The sequence below is a fragment of the Phaseolus vulgaris genome, chromosome 4 (genome assembly GCF_000499845.2).
Source record: "Phaseolus vulgaris cultivar G19833 chromosome 4, P. vulgaris v2.0, whole genome shotgun sequence".
Taxonomy (NCBI): domain Eukaryota; kingdom Viridiplantae; phylum Streptophyta; class Magnoliopsida; order Fabales; family Fabaceae; genus Phaseolus; species Phaseolus vulgaris.
In genome coordinates, this window is record NC_023756.2 from 15,187,557 (window position 1) to 15,205,743 (window position 18,187).

The window sequence follows — 18,187 nt, forward strand, 5'->3', positions numbered from 1 at the left end:
TAAAAAGATATTTTATGAATATATAAGATATTTGATATAAGATATATGATATAAGATATAAGATATAAAGAGATATTTTATTTGTTTGCTGCACGTAAAATACCTGTTGATAGATGTTGCTAACCCTAAAAAGATAGGGAGATGTATGTATAACAAAATGTGGCTTACAGTTTAGCACCTAAAGGTCATTGGTGTACGTGGCAAGTGGTTTTCTATTAGAGATATAAGATAATGTGCTTATTTTCAATTAATATTTGCTTATCTCAAGTGCAATTGTTGCATGTGCGTTTATAAAAAGGGGTTGAAACCCTAGGTGAAGGTATGCTATTTGTAGACGTTGTTTTTACACACTACACTGAGAATTATTGTTGCTTTTGTGAGCCCTTACTGACTTGATTATCGGAGTGTGATCGACCGTTAGAGCGCCCTCTGTCTTAACAGGAACAACATCCAAACATTAAGGAAAGTACGAGTTCTACTACGAGACAGAGTCCAAATTCGCCTGCAGAAGTTTACCGGCAACCAAGTTAACCGGCAAGAACATTTCTTATTATGTGTATAAGTATAATTGATTATTTAAGTCAACATAATTGATTATATTTAAATATTATGATCATCTATTTTATTGTTTACTTGCAAAATACTCTACACTTTGTTCTTGTATAATACTTTTAATTGAGTATTTAAAATTAATAAAATAGACGTAATAAATTAATTTTAATAAAATAGTTGTAAAGAATTATAACTCAAATTTTTGTTGACATAAATAATTATTTTTATTTTTATTATGTAACTTTGTTGGATTAAATTTATTTTTTACTCTTATTGTGCAATTTTGATTTATTAATTAATTTTTTAAATCTTATTTACAAGTATAGTTAATTTTTTTTTCTTTTATACTAACATTTTACTATATTGGTTAAATTTCAAAGTATTCAAAGCATAAATTAAACTATATATTTGTAACAGTTTTTCAAATGATTGTAATATCGATATCAATGTTTACAATAAAAAAGTACTTTGTTTACATTGTACTATTTTTATTCCATCTTAATAAATTTTGATAATGGATAGTTATAACTCAAAAGGATATTGGTTTGGAGAATATAACGAGTCATTATAATAAAATTCGTTTTTAGTTAAGATTATATTTAACATTTTTGACCGTTTAATTCCAATAGATGTATTATTTACAATTTATATTTTTTGTAAGAAAAGTCAACGTCACTGATTACTGACGGTTTTAATGACAAAATGTTTAAGTATGACATAAATTATGTCATAGGTATAATTTAAACATTTCTTCTCCAATAGCATGCATAATGTATATTACAAATTAAATTAATTGAAAAAATGTAAAATGTACCATTTTCTTCACAAATCAATTCACCATTGTAAAAAATTCAACCTCCCCCTCCTTTCTTCGCTCATATTTCTGCAAATTTCAATATATACAAACACAAAGAACTTGCACTTTTCTGTGTAAACAATAAATCTACTGAAACAAGCACGCTATTAGAGCAATATCTGAAGAATTTCTTGATTATATACTATTGTTATTGTTGCTATTATGGTTTACAAACATCTATGTGCTTTCTTGTCAATTCTAGGTAATTCTCTTGTCTTCATTGGTCTTGGTTACTATTGTTGGTCTGAAACGCTTTATTCAATAATACATTCCAAATTTGTCCTTTCTGAAACCCTGTGTTTATTACCTTATGTAATGGTTGTTTATGAATTAGGCAATCCCAAACTATATTTTAGATTAGACAATGTTTTCATATTACTAAATATAATTATTGGAAGGCTTATATGTGGAAGAATTGTATTATGTTATAGAATATGATAGATTTGATCAAGTCATAGAAGGAACCTGACATGAGATGTGACAATCATGCTCTATAATTGCCACGTGGAATAAGGCCATTGCTTCTTACACCATATGTTTTATATGAAATAATAAAAATAGTGTTTTCAGTTTTTAAATAAGAGAACAAATTAAAATATATTTTAAGGTATTCTAGAATACATTTCTAGACTTCGATTTTCAGAAGATTTTCCGAATTTTGAAATTCTTTTTCTATTTTAATTCCAGAATAAAAGGTAATTTTGGAAATCAAAAAGTTGATTGGGTGTTGGAAAAATTTGGCATGGAATAATAGATGGGGGAGTCAAAATGGTGATCGAGCTACGTAATTATTTGATGAATATTTTCATTATAGTATTTTTTTGATGAAACCAAAATCACTTTTTCAAATAAGAACAATTAGTCAGAGGGTGCACATTTTCCGGATCAGATCCGGAGTTCTCAACGTTTTGCTATCTATTTTTTTTTCTACTAATTGTTCTTATTTGAAAAAAGTGATTTTGGTTCCTAGAAAATAAAACAAAAAAAGTGCAACAATTTACGCCACTGCCATTGCCACTTTGATCTTTCTTTCAAATTAAGGGTGTTTGAGACGAAATTTTAGGGTGCAGGAAGAATCGGCATAAAGATAGATTAAAGCCCTTCATCTTCAAAAGGTTCTTTTTTGGGATTAAATAAAGTCCTAAACCTGAGTAGACACGTATAAATAGGAAACATGTACTGACAACACCCCCACCAATTGTTTTTCAATGGCCAAACAAAATCCCTAGAAAGAAAAAAGAAGGGTATATGCGAAGATAATGATATTCTCTTATATATGATGTTCATTGCACAAATTACAAATTAGAGCCAACTAGAAACTTGCACGCCTCAAATTAGCTTGTTGACAATCTATTAGGTAATAGGTAATTTGGTCGTTCGGCTCATACCACTACACTTGTCCTCCAGGTTCGAGGATCGAGGTCGAACCACTCGCATCCATCTTTGTCAAGAACGTGCAAAATTTTGTATGACGAAATATTGTGTGTCGGTTCAGCATACCAAACACAATAATAATAGATAACGGTCGGCAATTCATTGACTAGGGGCTCCAATCCTTTTATACCAACCTCGACATCAAATCCATCACAGCCTCGGTCGAGCACCCCTGACAAACGGGCAAGCTAAGGCCACCAATAAGGTCATTCTAAATGAATTGAAAAAGCATCTCGACAAGGTAAAGGGTCGATGAGCCGAAGAACTGATGGAAGTCTTATAGGTGTACAAATGCACCCCCCAAACGACCACAAGAGAGACACCATACAGTCTGACATATGGGACCGAGACAATGATCTCGGTCGAGGTAGGCAAGCCTATCGTCCGAAGGCAAATGTTCGACCTTACCCTTAATGAGAAAAGCCTATTGGTCAACCTCGATTTGGTTAAAGAACTTCGTGACAAAAGCAAGATCTGGGAGGCCGCATGCAAGCTCCGGGCGATAAGACGCTATAACACCAAGGTCTGACAGAGAACCTTCCAGAAAGGAGACCTCGTCTAGAGGATATGAAGCGACGCAAGAAGAAGCGAAGGGAAGTTCTCGTCCAACTAGGAGGGACCTTTCCGAGTCCGAGAAGTCGCAGCTGGGAGGCATACCATTTATAGTGACTTTCGGGCAAAATTGTATCGAGGACGTGGAATGCCACGCATCTCAAGTTTTACTACATCTAAGGAAATAAAATTTACGCATTTTTTCCTCGTCCGAACGCTCTTCCTAGGAAGAGTCTTCGGTCGGGAAGGTTTTAATGAGGCGGTTCTCTTTAATGTTACCCTGTTTCCACCTTCAAAACATCGGCTTGGTCTGGATGAAGCCTTAACAGGCATACCCTGCTGACACCGTCCAACTCGGTTCGGTCTGGATGAAGCCTTAACAGGCATACCCTGCCGACACCTAATAACTCGATGTCCCAATCGACACACCCTGCCGATATTACCACAAGATGGGTTGCATAACCAAACTTAAAAACAAAGAGAACTACAAAGCAAAGTCAATCGCTTTTGTAAATTGTTAATGCAAAGTATGGAAGGTCGATCACCTACTTAACTTGTTAATTTAAAGACTCGTATGGAAACCATAATTGATCAAGTCATAATAACATAGAAAGCAAGAAACCATTTCATTAACAAAAATGATGGAGGAGACCACACCACGGTCTCAAGGGAAAAGCGATAACAGGTCCCATCCTGGGCTTAGGAATCAAAAAGCTAAAAACAAAGACATACACATCTTCATCTTCAGCACCCTCAGTCGGCCAAGTTGAGTCGCGTCCTCCAAGGTACATACCTCAGCCCTTGGCAGAATCCGACCCTCAAACACTTCACATTCAGGGTCAAACTCAACAAATGGCAATGGGCCATTATAAAGGACGTGGGCCTGTTGACTAGAAGACACTCTGGTTTAACAACTCTAGCTTCTCCTTAAAGTTCCTGTCCAGCTTCGCCTCGATCGCTCCCCGAGGCCGAGGCGACCACTTTTGCTGCTAAGTGTTTCTCATCACCGTAATCTCTCTTCTTCTTGGCAATCGACCATGCTTCCCTGAACACCGGTAGTCTGTGTATGATGATGTCTAGGCTTATGCCCGACTGTCCATGCGAACATATCTACATTTTTTTTAAGGGTAGTATGCAATATTTCGGCCTCAGCTGCCGCCATAGTCATGCCCACGCCCACACAAGTGTTGCGCTCCTCATCCAGGAGGGGTACTCGGTGCAGCTCTACTCTGCTTCCAACCTATCCTCGGTCGTTCAGGGGTTGAGGTCCACCAAGGCGACAGTGGGTTCCACCGGCATCAGCTAGGCTTCTCGGGTCGAACGGTTTCTTCGAGAGGACTTCCGCCTGGGAGACAGGTCGTTCCTCAGAGGCTTTACTCTGAGACTTTCAGCATAGCATTCTGTAAGGGAGTGAAGATATATATATTAAGTATGGTTCTCAACTAACCACACAACTAGCGACAAAATTCTCGAAATTAGACAATAATAAAAGGTATTAATAGTGTCCGTGAAAGGGTGGGTAGAATGGTGGTTGTATGACTGTCTATAGAGTCAACCTGCAGGGAAAAGAGGAATATTCAAAGGGGATTACAGGAAGAAGGATTCAGAGGAAGAAGAAGAATATCAGGAAGAGGCCATACCCAAATCATGCTTCCTCCTTAGGTCATACCCTGCGAGCCTCTTATTGGTTGTACGTATTCTGCTGCTTCTTCTGATGCCCTCAGTGTGCGTGCCCTCATCCATGTGTAAACTTTTTCTAACTGTCTGGCCATTTACCAAAAACCCCTGCTTTTTAGTTCTTTTCCCTTTGTTGCCCTTTGTGCCCGTAACACATTCCCTTTCCTCCTTTTGGTCAACATGGACCGTAAGAATGTCCCCTGACGGTGAAGAGAATTCCATCGCCAAGTGAGGTGTTGACACGATCGCCATTAGTCGGTTGATGGACGGTCGTCCGAGGAGGATGTTGTAAGAGGTATTGGCATCGATCACCAAATACCGAATCCTGATCGCCTTGTAATTCTTTTCCTCCCCGAAGGTGGTGTAGAGCTCGATGTAGCCTTTGGTTCCCACCCTCTCGCCCGAGAAGCCGACCACATGGTTGTCATAAGGCACCATCTCAACCTCGGGTATCCTCATGGCCTTGAATGTCTTCCAATAGAGGAAGACAACTCCCTTGATCCACCAATGTCTTCCTGATGGTGAATCTGTCTATATCAACCGATATCACCATTGGTTTGTCTTGCTGATAATCCACGCCCTTGAAATCATCATCTGTAAAGGTGATGGGTGGCATCCTCAGTCGGAATGTCACCGCATTCACCTGGTGTACGCCCGGAGGTGCTTCTTTCGATCACTGTTTGTACTTCCTCCGCCGGTGAATCCACCGACTATGGTGTTAATAACCTCTCGATTTCCCCTTCTTTCGGTCTTCCGAGGGGGATCATCCCTCCGTGGAGGGACGTCTCTCCTGGATCGTTGATCGTCCCTGGTTCTTGGAGGTGACCGCCTTCTTTTGGAGGGCTCATCTCTGTGACGGGAATGCCTCGTGTCTTGGCCACCCCTGACGAATCGGCGTAGGTGCCCAACTTGGATGAGCTCTTCAATCTTGTCCTTCAAAGCCTGACATTCCTCAGTAGAATGTCCGCTATGATAGCGACACTGCTCTTCGGTCGGCGTTGTTTGGGTTGGCCACCTTCTTAGGAGGAGGAATTAGCTCATCATTGAGTGCCTCATCCAGAATTTTCCCCTTTTGGCCGTCAGGGGGTATACCTTGAGAATCGACTTCCTCAATCTCCCCAATTATCCCTGCGTCTATCGCCACGCTGGCTTGATCGACCTTGGCGATCCTTCTCGTCCTTGCTTTTCTCCTCGCTGGCCTTTGCTTGAAACTGGTTACAGAACTCCCGAAGCTCCTCCAACTGCACGAACTTAGTTGCTCTCTTCCTAAGTTCATCAAGGCTAGCAATCGCATGCATACACAGATTATCAACAAACAATCCCAGTCGCAGGGACGTCATCATATGATGCATGACAACATCCGGGCTAAGATTTCGGATGGTCATTGCTACTTTGTTGAACCTATCAACAAAGGTTCTTAGTGACTCTCCCTTCTCCTGGCGGATGCCTACCAGCGTGATGGAGGTCAGGTGGTGCGGCTGCTAAACTAAGTCTCGAACTTCGACACGAGTGTGGCAAATCAATCAATGGAGTTGGGTGGGATTTGGGTGGGAGTTTGGTGAACCAGCTGAAGGCTCCTCCCTTCAGGGATGTAGGAAACACTCGGATCGTCCGAGGTGTAGATACTCATATGGATGGTATACACGTCCATATGCTCATCCAGGTCGGTGGAGCCATCATATTGATCCCTGTTGAAACATTTCCACTTGTCTGACAGTGGAGCTTTGATGACAGCGTTGGTGAAGGGGTTTCGATGGGTCGAGTCCAGTGTGATAGTTATCCTAGCCGACTTGTTGAGACAGGATTCACCATCCATCTCATGGGTGGGGGCCTTGTCTCTCGTCTCCTCAACCGGTCTTGGGTTGGGAGGGGAAGTGTAGGACCTGCCGACAACATTGGTCGATCCAGCAGATGGTCTTCCCTTCACCAACTTCTTTTTCATCTCTTCATTCTACTTTCGGAGATCCTATTTCTCTTGCTCATTCTTCCTAGTGACCTCCTCGGTCTTCTTCTTCATCTCGACCATCTCTCTCTGCAGAGACGACAACAGCATCGCCTGATCAGCTTCGCTCATCCTCTCCATGCTTCGGGTTAATGCCATCTACTTTCGTTCTTCAACTAGTTTCTTTCGACCCCACGGTGGGCGCCAATTGTTCCTGCTAGGGAGATGGGACCTAAAGAACTATTGAGAAGTTTCATCTTCCTCCTTCTTGTTAGTCGGTCGTGCTACTCTTCAACCTCCCTCCTTATTCGTTCCTCACTTTTCCTTCCTAGCTTCGTCTCGGTCGTCTCATGAGCACCGAATGGAGGGGTACCTGCAGACTCCGATGCTCAAGCCAGCAAAGGGTGTTCGACACTCGGAGGTGTACAATGATTTTGGAATATGCGCTATTTATATTATTTTAATGGACTTATCTTGTTGGAACTGATTATTGAGATGGATCGTGCTTAGAGGTGTATTACCTAATTTCCAATGATGGTTTAGCTTTGCTAACCTTGATTTGAGCGTTAATGGATCGAGGGTGTCGGTCGGCCCACTTGAATGTGGACATTATCGGTCGGCCCAATCATATATGCCGAGACATGGATTTGGCCATTCGGCCCATACCAGTACAGATTAAAAGTCCCCAACCCAACCCAACTTAAAAATAACTTACAACCCTAAGTCTAACGTTTCCCTAGTAAACCCACGAAACCCATAGCCAAAATGAAGAAGACGCAACAATGCAGCGACAAGGTGATGCGACAAGGCACAACAACAGTGAGGCGCGATACGGTGACAACAAGGTGAGGCACGACGATATCAAGACACGGTGAGGCATGAAACAACGACTGTGAGGCACGACGACAGACATCTCAGTCGTTTTGGATTTTTTTCATAACTTGTTGGCTTAGCCACGAACTCGTGAGTTTGCATCGAGTCTGTAAAAAACGAGTTCACTCACAGGTTGACGAGCCAAACACTAGTTAACTTATAAACTCTAACAAGTTTAAAGGTTCACCTACGAGTTTGATAACCTTGTTTAGGATCTAATTTTGTAAAAGAAAGACCAAATAGCTCTTTGTTGGCTAGAGATGTTAGATGTGTTTGATTTTGTAGAAGTCAAAGAGTTACAACATTCAATTTTTCATTAGATGTGAGGCACAAGTCATTCTATTATACAAGACACATCCAATAGTCTTTAAATAGTAAAGAAACACTTCAATACTGCAACTTTTTCTGACATAATTGTCATGGCAAAAGCATATACCATAGACTCCAAAGCTAAGCACGATTTTTTCTACCCTTCTTACCTTGGCTAATCTAGACGCCTCTATCTCTCGGGACCAACAAAGGGTAGTAGTACATGAATATTTATCATTTTTCCATCAACTACACCTTTTGACCTGATCTTGGGACCTGAGTCACCCTATGTGGACGAACCTCAAATTACATTTTTGGTTAAGGTCACAATTTCATAACAACTCGTGATCTTACAAAAATTTGTAGAGAAATATAATTCATTCAGCTGGGATAAAATCAAAATAGCAGATGCTCAAAATTCTGGACACCTTTCATTCTTAATCTCAACCCTTTGAATGATTTCATTTCCTTTCCTACTCTGAAAAATTCTCCAATGGTCCTCAACATTGTATCCTCTCCAAAGTATAGCACCATGTGTGTTTTAGATTCTAGGATAGCAAAAACCTTCTTGATAATCAAACAAATATGATTTTGAATTATATTTTCTATACATTTTTATAATAGAGGTGTAGGACATAGACAAATCACAATGGCAATAAGCTCCAATAATTACTACGAGATATCCTTTGTAGGCCTAAAATCGTTCCTAATATACTCTATATTATCTCCCCCAAAGTTCCCTCTTCGATGCATTGAAAGGTTTTATACCAAAACGTGACTTACGACCTCTACCCAAATTTTCACCCTCCCCAACTTTCTAAGAAAAGCCTGACATTTGAAGAACTTGTAGTATTAAGGACTAATTAATACTCTGCAGGCTGCAAACAAGATAACCTATTGTCCTGGGGTCCCCACATATTATTTCTTTCTTTTAAACTTTTATGGTCAAACATCGAAGATCTTGAATCTTGAGCATCGAAAACAAAACCCAAGCTTCCATGTCTCAATTGGATGTGATAAATGAACAAAGTTTAAGTCAATTCTATGTTACAATAGGTATAATAGGGACCTATTCCCAATTATAGAAACTGAGATTCGAAATTACACAATTGCATATTCACAACCTTACAAAAGATTTCTCTCTTTTCCTCTTTTCACCTGCCATATAGTGGTTACATTCTCATCCTTTTCCTGTATTTTCCAAGACTGTTATTGACAGGAAACTAATAATTATCTACTGGAAAATATCCTAAAAACTACCCTTAAAGCCATAAAGAAGATAAACATAAGCATTGATATTCTTCATAGATTGATTGATAGGTAAGGATGCATACATTTATATAGCCTAAGATTTATGAATGTGGCTGACTATGGAATTTGGAAAAAGGATTGTTACATCCTTACAAAGTGGAAGTTTGTTTTTGGATGTAAGGTGGAGATTGAAGGATAAAAGGCATTGTTTCATCCAACAATGAGAATTAAGAAAAGTTGATTGCGTAAGAAAGGGCATGCAAAGTGGAAATGGGTGGTTATAGGTTTGGATGAAGTGCTAAGCCCCTATCTGGATGGACCTTGGTCAAGGGCACTGTTTCCATGTTCTGCCTCCAAATCAGAGGCTTGACTGTTTCTTCCTATACCTCCATACCTTTTTTTCTCACCTCCATAAATTTTCAAATTTTCAAAAATGCCCCTCTATAATATTCTGGATTACGTAATCCAAAAATCATTTTTTAAATTTGTAATTAGCTTCCGGATTACATAATCCGGAAACCTTTTTTCAGATGCATGCTTACTTTTCGGATTATATAATCCAAAAGTCTTATTTAGCTTCCGGATTATGTAATCCTGAAGTCTTTTTTCAAATGAGTTTCCAGATTACATAATCCATAAACTATTCTATGGGGTGACACAAGAAGGATAAAACTGTATTTTCATGTTGTGTATGGAGGTGACGGAAGAAGATATGGAGGTGCAGGAAGAAACAGTCTAGAGCCTGTTGTGCTAGAATCTGTTGGTCTCTAGGAGTCTTCACAACTCATAGAGGTTCTGGCAAAATGGTTGTTGCCATCGACCTTACTTTTGGAGCTCTTTTCGCTTCAGGAACAGTCACAGTGGACGATGACAGTAGTTATATTGGTGGCTAATTGTGGTTTCAAAACCTACGGTTGAGAGTCAGGGAGAGGATGAATCCATGAGGGTAAGAAGGAAATCTTGGTTGTGATGACCACGGGCATGACGGTTGCGGAGGCCAGTGTTAGTGTGTGGTGGGGGTACCCATAACCTGGATGGTGTGCGTGGAGGTGATATTCATTCTGCAGTTGTAGAATATCTTGGAGTTGATGTGGTATGATGGAAAACTTGAGGTTTGGGTGTAAACCCCAAGAGAAAATTCAATGTTGTATAAAGGGACAATTGCAAGCTTGTAGGAGAGACCACTGATGGCATAGGAGAAGACAACATGAAAAGAATCAATTGGCGGTAAGAATAGTGTGGTGAGATTTTTGTTCTTTATAGTGGGTGACTCGAGTCTTAAAAGACATCTAGTTTATGGAAAATAGCTTGGATGTTGTCTTCCATGAAGGTCGCAGCTATGGGAATGGGAGTGTTATACTGCAAATTTTTGTACCAGTGTTACAATACAATGTGATTGTATGCCATTTGATAAAATCATTCTAGTGTTTAGAATACATTTTTAATCGGATGTGAAAAAGTCATACCATCTAGTAATTTTCTTTTCACTCTCATCCTCTCCTTTATTTTTATCTTAGCATGAATTTGATTTCAAGATTAATGGACAATCCAATAACATCTTCACATAATTAATGACTTCGTTTGGATAGCCATTAGAATGGATTCTCACTCCTAAAATCAAATTCGAAAATTGGAAAAGTAAAAGTAACTACTAACGTGAAATTGGAATCAATTATAGAAGAATTCAATCTAATCCAAACACGGTCATTTAGAGTAAACTCTTGCACTATCCATCAGTCAGAAATCATCATTGGTATGAGTTTTAAGATAATTATTACAACTGGATAACAGTATAAAACTGTTTTACACTGTATGTGTGCAAACTTTTTTCTCTATCTTCACACAAAAGATTAAGTTATCAGATGCAACCACTAGAATCATCAGTAGAGAAATTTCCTTATAGGAACAATAAAGGGTTTTAGTTTGCATACTAGGTTGACCATTGCAATTGCAATCAAACATTAAGAGGACTATGAAGAAAACATTGAAATGACAGATAGAAGTGACCATATCCCAAATGAATGTGAATAAAAGCCAAGTATTTATAAAAGAAATAGGAGTAGGATATGATCAGATTTGGAAACTAAACTAAGTTATCGAGTGGAAATATAAGTACTCCACCTGTTGGCTTCTGATGCTGATGTTGGCATTCATTGTTCTTAAATATGAGTAAGATACAACTGCCACTAGTTCACCAAACAAATCATGGTGGGCTAACCAAAATAAAGTGTGGGTGGCCACAGCAGGTCCTAGTAGCATTTTCAAACCAAATTTAAAATAGGTTTATCTATTTAAAATTTGATTGAAGCCTAAACAATGCAGAACTATTATCCAACATTTACCAGACCAAAATGCACTCACCGAATGCTGCCTCTTCCTTAGCAATTGGAAAAAACGAAATTATGTTGCAAAACAGTTTGCCAAATCAAGAAGCAAAATGGGGTGTTTATATGTTCACCTATCAATCATCAAATACTACTTGCTATAAAAGAACCATACTTCAATAAGAAATTTAAAAATAAGAAGGCAAATAACTTACTCTAAAACTCGTTTCAACATACTCTCCACTATTGTCTAAAATTTAAGTGAGTTGCAAAAGTGATGTATATAATACCTCACTCCCTATTTAAGGAGCTAGTTCAAGCCTGGCGGTTCTAAAAAAACCACTATTATTAATGCACGATTAGACTAGCCCACTCCAACCATCTGAAACTGTTTCCCACTTAATGCCTTGCCTACATTAAGGAACGTCTTTTCTTAAAGTAATTCTCTTTAATTTTGGGTAATCAAAGTACTTCTAATTACAATATTCCATCCAGCCACACTAAAATCCAGCAGTTTCTTCATTTGGAAAAGCATCTTCCAGTCCATTTTCCTTGGTATAGCTTTTTCTGCCACAGCATTCAACAGTTATGGTTATCATCCCTTATTAGTTGTTTGGTTAGTAAGAAATAGGATGGATGGGAGAAGATGGAAATAGGTAGTATGTTTGGTGGAAGAAAGTTAGAGTGGATTTGTTTTTAAAAACAGTGGGACTCATAAATGCTTTTTTTCATCAATTTTATTCATCTCTCTTAATTTTTTTCTCTATTTATCATCAACTAAACATCTTTCATTTCTACTTTATTTCTCATCTATTTTCATTTAATCTATTTCTCTCCTCTCTACCAAACAGACTATTAAGGGGTTTAATCAACCCTCCTTGCCTTAGTTTAACAATTCCAGGGGGCTGTTTAGCTGTATACCTACCAAGGCTTATCCTCAATGTGGATCCTGCTTCTCTTTGGACGTGCGTTCACCATTTATTCCCTTGGGCTTGTGTTAGGTCGACTTTGGTTGCTCTGTCCTAGGGTATGTATGATAGGGTAGAATCTCTGCATAAGGCAGAATTATGTATTGATATTTTGTCTGGGCTGCACATTTGATTTGCAAGCCTCACCATCAGTAGCTAACTCTTAGCCTAATCACTAGCTATCAGCATTACTATAGTTGACAATAAATTGTAATGCAAATGACAATATCAGAAGCTAAACTTTTAAGGTAATCACTAGCTATTCCCACAATACATTCTCTCACTAATACTATTGTAATTTTGTAGTCAACCAGTATCCAATGTGTAAAACATTGGTTAAGTTGCTTGCTCACTTGAATAACCGGCCAATTACACAAAAAAACATACTGAAGTGGACAAGCAGTGTGAGCTAGATTTTTCTGTATGGGGTTTGTTTTGAAAAACTTCCCCTTCAGCACTTGTAAAGAAGAAAATTTAAAATGAAATAATTATTTACATAAGCTAAAATTAACTTATGTTAGTGTTAAAAATAAGCTTTTGGAGAAATTAATGAGAACTTCTACATATGGGTTTATAAATAAGCTAATTTTAACTTGTGGAGAAACTGATTCCATTTTTTTCTTATTTAATCTCTCAAAAATGCTTTTGAGTTCACAAACCAGTCATCTTTAGGGTTTAGGGTTTAAGACTTAGTCTCAAGGAAGTGGACCCCAAATTTTAACATGGCAAGACACTGCAGTAATTAACTTTTCTATGAGCAGCACTCTGAAAATTTCAATATTTGAATTTTCTTCATACAATAATAACCTTATCACAAAAACGCTTAGAAGAAATGCATGATTGATTCCTTACAGATAAGGAAATGCATTACTGATTACTTGCAACAAAACAAGAAATCAGTAGCTCAAAAGGGCAAACCTATTCCCATTCCATTACACATAAGACCTTTACAATCCCTGTGCATATATACCAAGATTCTTTTAAACAAAAATAAAATGCTAAATGACAACAGGCTAGCAGAGAATAAGAGTTAAGATCCTGTAAACAGCTTTGTTTTTCACCACAAGTGGTCCTGGGATGGAATTTCCCCTTAAAAACTGACCATTTGCCTCCAAATAGAGGCCACAAAGATCATCGTATAATGCACAATGCTACAAAGCTTAATCCTCCAACAATGCACAATGCTCACATATAAAACAATTTCCCATAATCCAAGGAGGACCCAGAAAGGTGAAGGTTCCTACTCCAAATCCAACTGACCTCTAAGCATGCAAAAGAAACTGTATGCTTCTTTATTGAATACGTCACACAGCTATTAGAGGACAAAACAACTTTAGGCCTATAAATATGTAACATATAATTATAAATCATTGAATCTCTGTTCAAACAGAAGACGTGATATAGATGAAAGTTTGGACTTTCAAAGGAGATTTACACGAAAGAATCCATCTATTAAAGGGGAGAAACATGGAAGTTGAACTTCGAACAAAACTCAACAGAAGATTATAAATTAACAAGGCTCCAATGTTATCAATTACCAAATGAATTATATGAAAATAAAGTTCCCCATCTCCGAGTAGTTAGCCAATGAATGCTGATGAAGCTAAACAACTCTCAAAAAGAGACACATTCAAAGCTATATTTTCATCAAGGAGAGTGGATAAATCTGACTTTGAACTTGGGAGACAAATTTTGGAATCAAAGGGGTTTTGCTTACCTAAAAGTAGACAACAAATAATAGCAAATTTAGCAAGAAATAAGAGAAAAAATTACTTTAAGAGGTAATAATGTAAAAAACATGTCATACCACATGTTTCTAAGTTCAAATATCTATGAACAATATTACAAAATGATGAGAAAATTAACAACAATTTTACACACAAGATATTAGTTGAATGGTTAATATGGGGAAAGTCCATTGGGGCTATTTGTGATCACAAAGCAAGCTTAAAGGAAATTTTCTGCGCTATCATATGTTTAATTTAACTATACTCGGTAGTGAATGTTAAACTTTAGAGGAACAAAAGGAGATAAAGGTGAGAATAGCAGATATGTGACTTCGCCAAAGAATGTGATGCAAAATGCACAGCAAGGAGACATTGGTCTGACATCTATTGAGTACAAAATAACAAAATTGGATAAGGTGATTTTTTGGACAAGTACAAAGAAGGCCATTGAAAGTAATAGTGAAGAGAGTGCATTGCTTGGCTTTTTAATCCTATGAAGTGGGGAAGAAAGATCAGGACATGGAAGAAAGTTGTTCAGCACAGAGTATCATGGTAACTTATCTTTGAGGATTTGGTTCTAACCAAGGGCAATGACATCATATGAACCATTTAACCAACCTCTCCACAAGTGTGATAAAGCTTTTGATGTTGTTGATATAATGTAAAAAGTCTAAAAAAACGACACAAAATAATTGCTTAATCAATAAAAGTCTTCTCTCATAATCTAGGGGTCAGAATACCCTTACTCAGGATCGATTTTATAATTCCTCTCACTAAGAAAGAAGGGTGTTACACCAGCTTTACGTTGTACAAAAAGGGGGTTTTGGTCTTAGTAATTTGACACATAAGAACATGCATTCGAGGAAGTGACAAGGCATTTCCATTGGAATTCTTTGTATTTAGCATTAGCCTGCATGATATCCCAAAATATGGCCCAGATCAAAATGATACGATACAAGCATAGTGATCTTCGGTTTTTCATTTTTAGCCCTTGAAAATTGAACTCATATCACTAATGGTATGCTACTTTCAACCAATTGACAAGGCATTAGTCACCCAATATATAAAGCCACAGAGCTTAAGTAGAGCCTAATAATAAGTAAATCTGTGTCACCCACCTACTGGATCTTTCAAATTCTCAGATCTAAACAGCAATAGGGGGCTTCATTCTTTCCTAAGTTTCCCCAAAAAAAATAGTATACTTTCAACTAAATAAACAGCTCAACAAAGACAGCTGGAAATAAAAGGAGCATCATGCATCTAATGTCTTTGCAAAAACACATGCAAGACGACCAACCTAGTTAAAGTCGGCACCCACTCCCTTTCGTTTTAGTTCTAAAGCAATACGTTCATTCTCAAGCTTCATTCTTTCATTCTCCAGCTTCAACTTTTCCAACTCCCGGTCTTTTTTCTTACTAAACTTCTGCCACTTGAATCTTTGTTTCTCCAGCTCCAACATCTCAACCTGAATTTGTAGCTTCTGCTCTTCTAACTGAAGTGAACGAGATTCAAACCATTGCTTCTGTAACCATGCTGCACTCATTTTTTCAGGTGCAGCTTGATTAACATCAGATTGAACCATATAAGGATTTGAAGTTTTGTTGTACTCTTGGCTGCTTAAAGCACAGCCAAAAGTGGCAGCATCTTCTTGTCCTTGCCCTGGTTTCAATCTCTTCATAGGTCGCCCCACTTCCCCATAGACTCCTCTACTATCTGCATGGGTAGCATAATTGTCCTCAAAGTCATCATGATCATCAGTTTCCACTTCTAGATCATCTTCATCGTGATCATCATGATGAGACCTTCTGATATCATCATTGTCATGATCATCTCTATTTCTATGAGCCAACTGCAGTGATCGTTGCAATTCCAGATCATGAGGTAAATGCAACCTGTTACAATTATGGTAAGAACACATCTCTTCATAAAACAAGTGTTTTGAGCTCAATATTTTTCGAACCTCCTCTTTTTCTTTCTCAGAAAGATAATCTATCACATCCAATAGAGAAGGACTCTCAACAACCTGACAAGAAGTTCCCCGGCCTAGCATATCATTAAGCTTTTTGTACCTTTTATTAAGATCATTGAATTTATCCTCACACTGCTGAGGTGAAACACGATGACCTCTTTCAGCCATGACCTTGGAAACCGATTTCCACTTCCCCTTTTTCTGTAGGACTGTAAATTTTCTCCTTGAGCCACCACAGTCAGATGTTGCATCCTCACCTATGTAAGAAACAGCCGTTATCAGAAGCCTCACCATCTTATCAGTCCACTTCACCCGCTGCCAAGGCGACCCCTTTTTCCCTCTAACTCCTTCATGATGACCATCAACACCTTCCTCGGCAAAACTTTCATCACTTGGTGAGTTCTTGTTTCTATCTCCCTGACTAAACTCAGTCATTGACATTGTCTGATCGCAGTTCTGCATGGTTCCCATTGTAAGAGGAAAACCATCTTGAACTGAGGAATGCACTGAAGGCCCTTGGCAAGGATGAGTTTGATGATGATTCACGGAATGAGGATGATGCCCTTGCCGATTAACCCTCATTGATCCAGGCAAATCAAAACCACTAAAAGAACTCCCACCTTGAACCATACCTCCCTGAGACAAATTCCCTTCCATTGCTTCTCAGTTCTCACAAACAATAAAAACATATCAAAACCAATGAACCCACCTCACATCCAATTCCACTTCACACGCATTTTCAAGTGTTCTTTAGAGAAGAGAACACAAACAACAAAATCACACAAACCCATGTTTAGTCTATCTTCCAACACATTTTCTGAAACCCACCTATCACTCTCTAGATTTTCAAGTGAAAACAGCACCTAAATCAAACTAGAACAGAACAGTACAACCCTTCTCCAAAACATCATTACATACACCAAAATTCCCAACCCACAGACATAAAACTCACAAGGGTCCCACTGAAGTGCTAAAATCACCAACCAGCAGAACAAAGAACAAATTTTCCACAAAGATTTACAAGAAAAACCAAGAAAAAACTTTCAGAAGCTAACCAGTGAGGAATCTTGGCAACTTCTTTGCCGAAAATCTGCACAAAATCTGACACTCCAGAAGTAAAGATTGGACCTTTTTCTCGAAATCAAGCCGAGAATCCCGAAACAAAGGCCAGCTACAGAAAGCAAGACATCCGCAGTAACAGGGGGAGTGAAGAAGTGCCGCAACAAACAAGGGAAAAGAGCAAGTAAAATAGTGGAGTAAAGACAAGGGTTGGTTTGTGATATGCGCAAGTTACATTGTGACCACGATATATATATATATATATATATATATATATATATATATATCACAGCGAAGAACCTTTATGGTTCAATGTATGAAAATATGATGTGGACCAAGGCAAGTGTATACTTTTGTTTCTTTCACAATAAAGAAAAAAAAATAACATTCAATAATCAAATTAAATTTAATAATGAAAATTAAAATGTCCTTAAATGGTAATACATTCAAATCTTTAAGACTTTTTGGTTTCTGAAAAAATCTTTTTGATTTAACTTTTATCTTAAATTTTGAATCATCTCAAGTAAAAAACATATGAAGCAAAGAGTATTAAGAATTTTTTTATTTGTTAAATTTTATTTAAAACTATAAATATGATATGGGATTCACAATACTTTTAATAATAAATTTTAACTAATAAAAAAGTGGTTAAAATGAGTCCAGGAGTATATTTTTAGTAATTTTGTCTCAAGAG

General features: G+C 37.9%; 1 protein-coding gene across 1 annotated transcript; it reads right to left on the reverse strand.

Annotated features, from left to right (window-relative positions):
• Positions 1-14,070: 14,070 nt before the first annotated feature.
• On the reverse strand, positions 14,071-17,736 carry LOC137837352 (stress response protein NST1-like). The gene is made up of 2 exons (XM_068646333.1): positions 15,763-17,736; positions 14,071-14,455 (listed from the first exon to the last, which is right to left on the reverse strand). Exon 1 carries the CDS (start codon positions 17,089-17,091, stop codon positions 15,763-15,765), a length of 1,329 nt encoding a protein of 442 aa, XP_068502434.1. The 5' UTR covers positions 17,092-17,736; the 3' UTR covers positions 14,071-14,455.
• Positions 17,737-18,187: the final 451 nt, after the last annotated feature.

Coding starts and splice junctions, on each gene's coding strand:
- LOC137837352 (XM_068646333.1), bottom strand. CDS start 17,091: ATGGAAGGGAATTTGTCTCAGGGAGGTATGGTTCAAGGTGGGAGTTCT.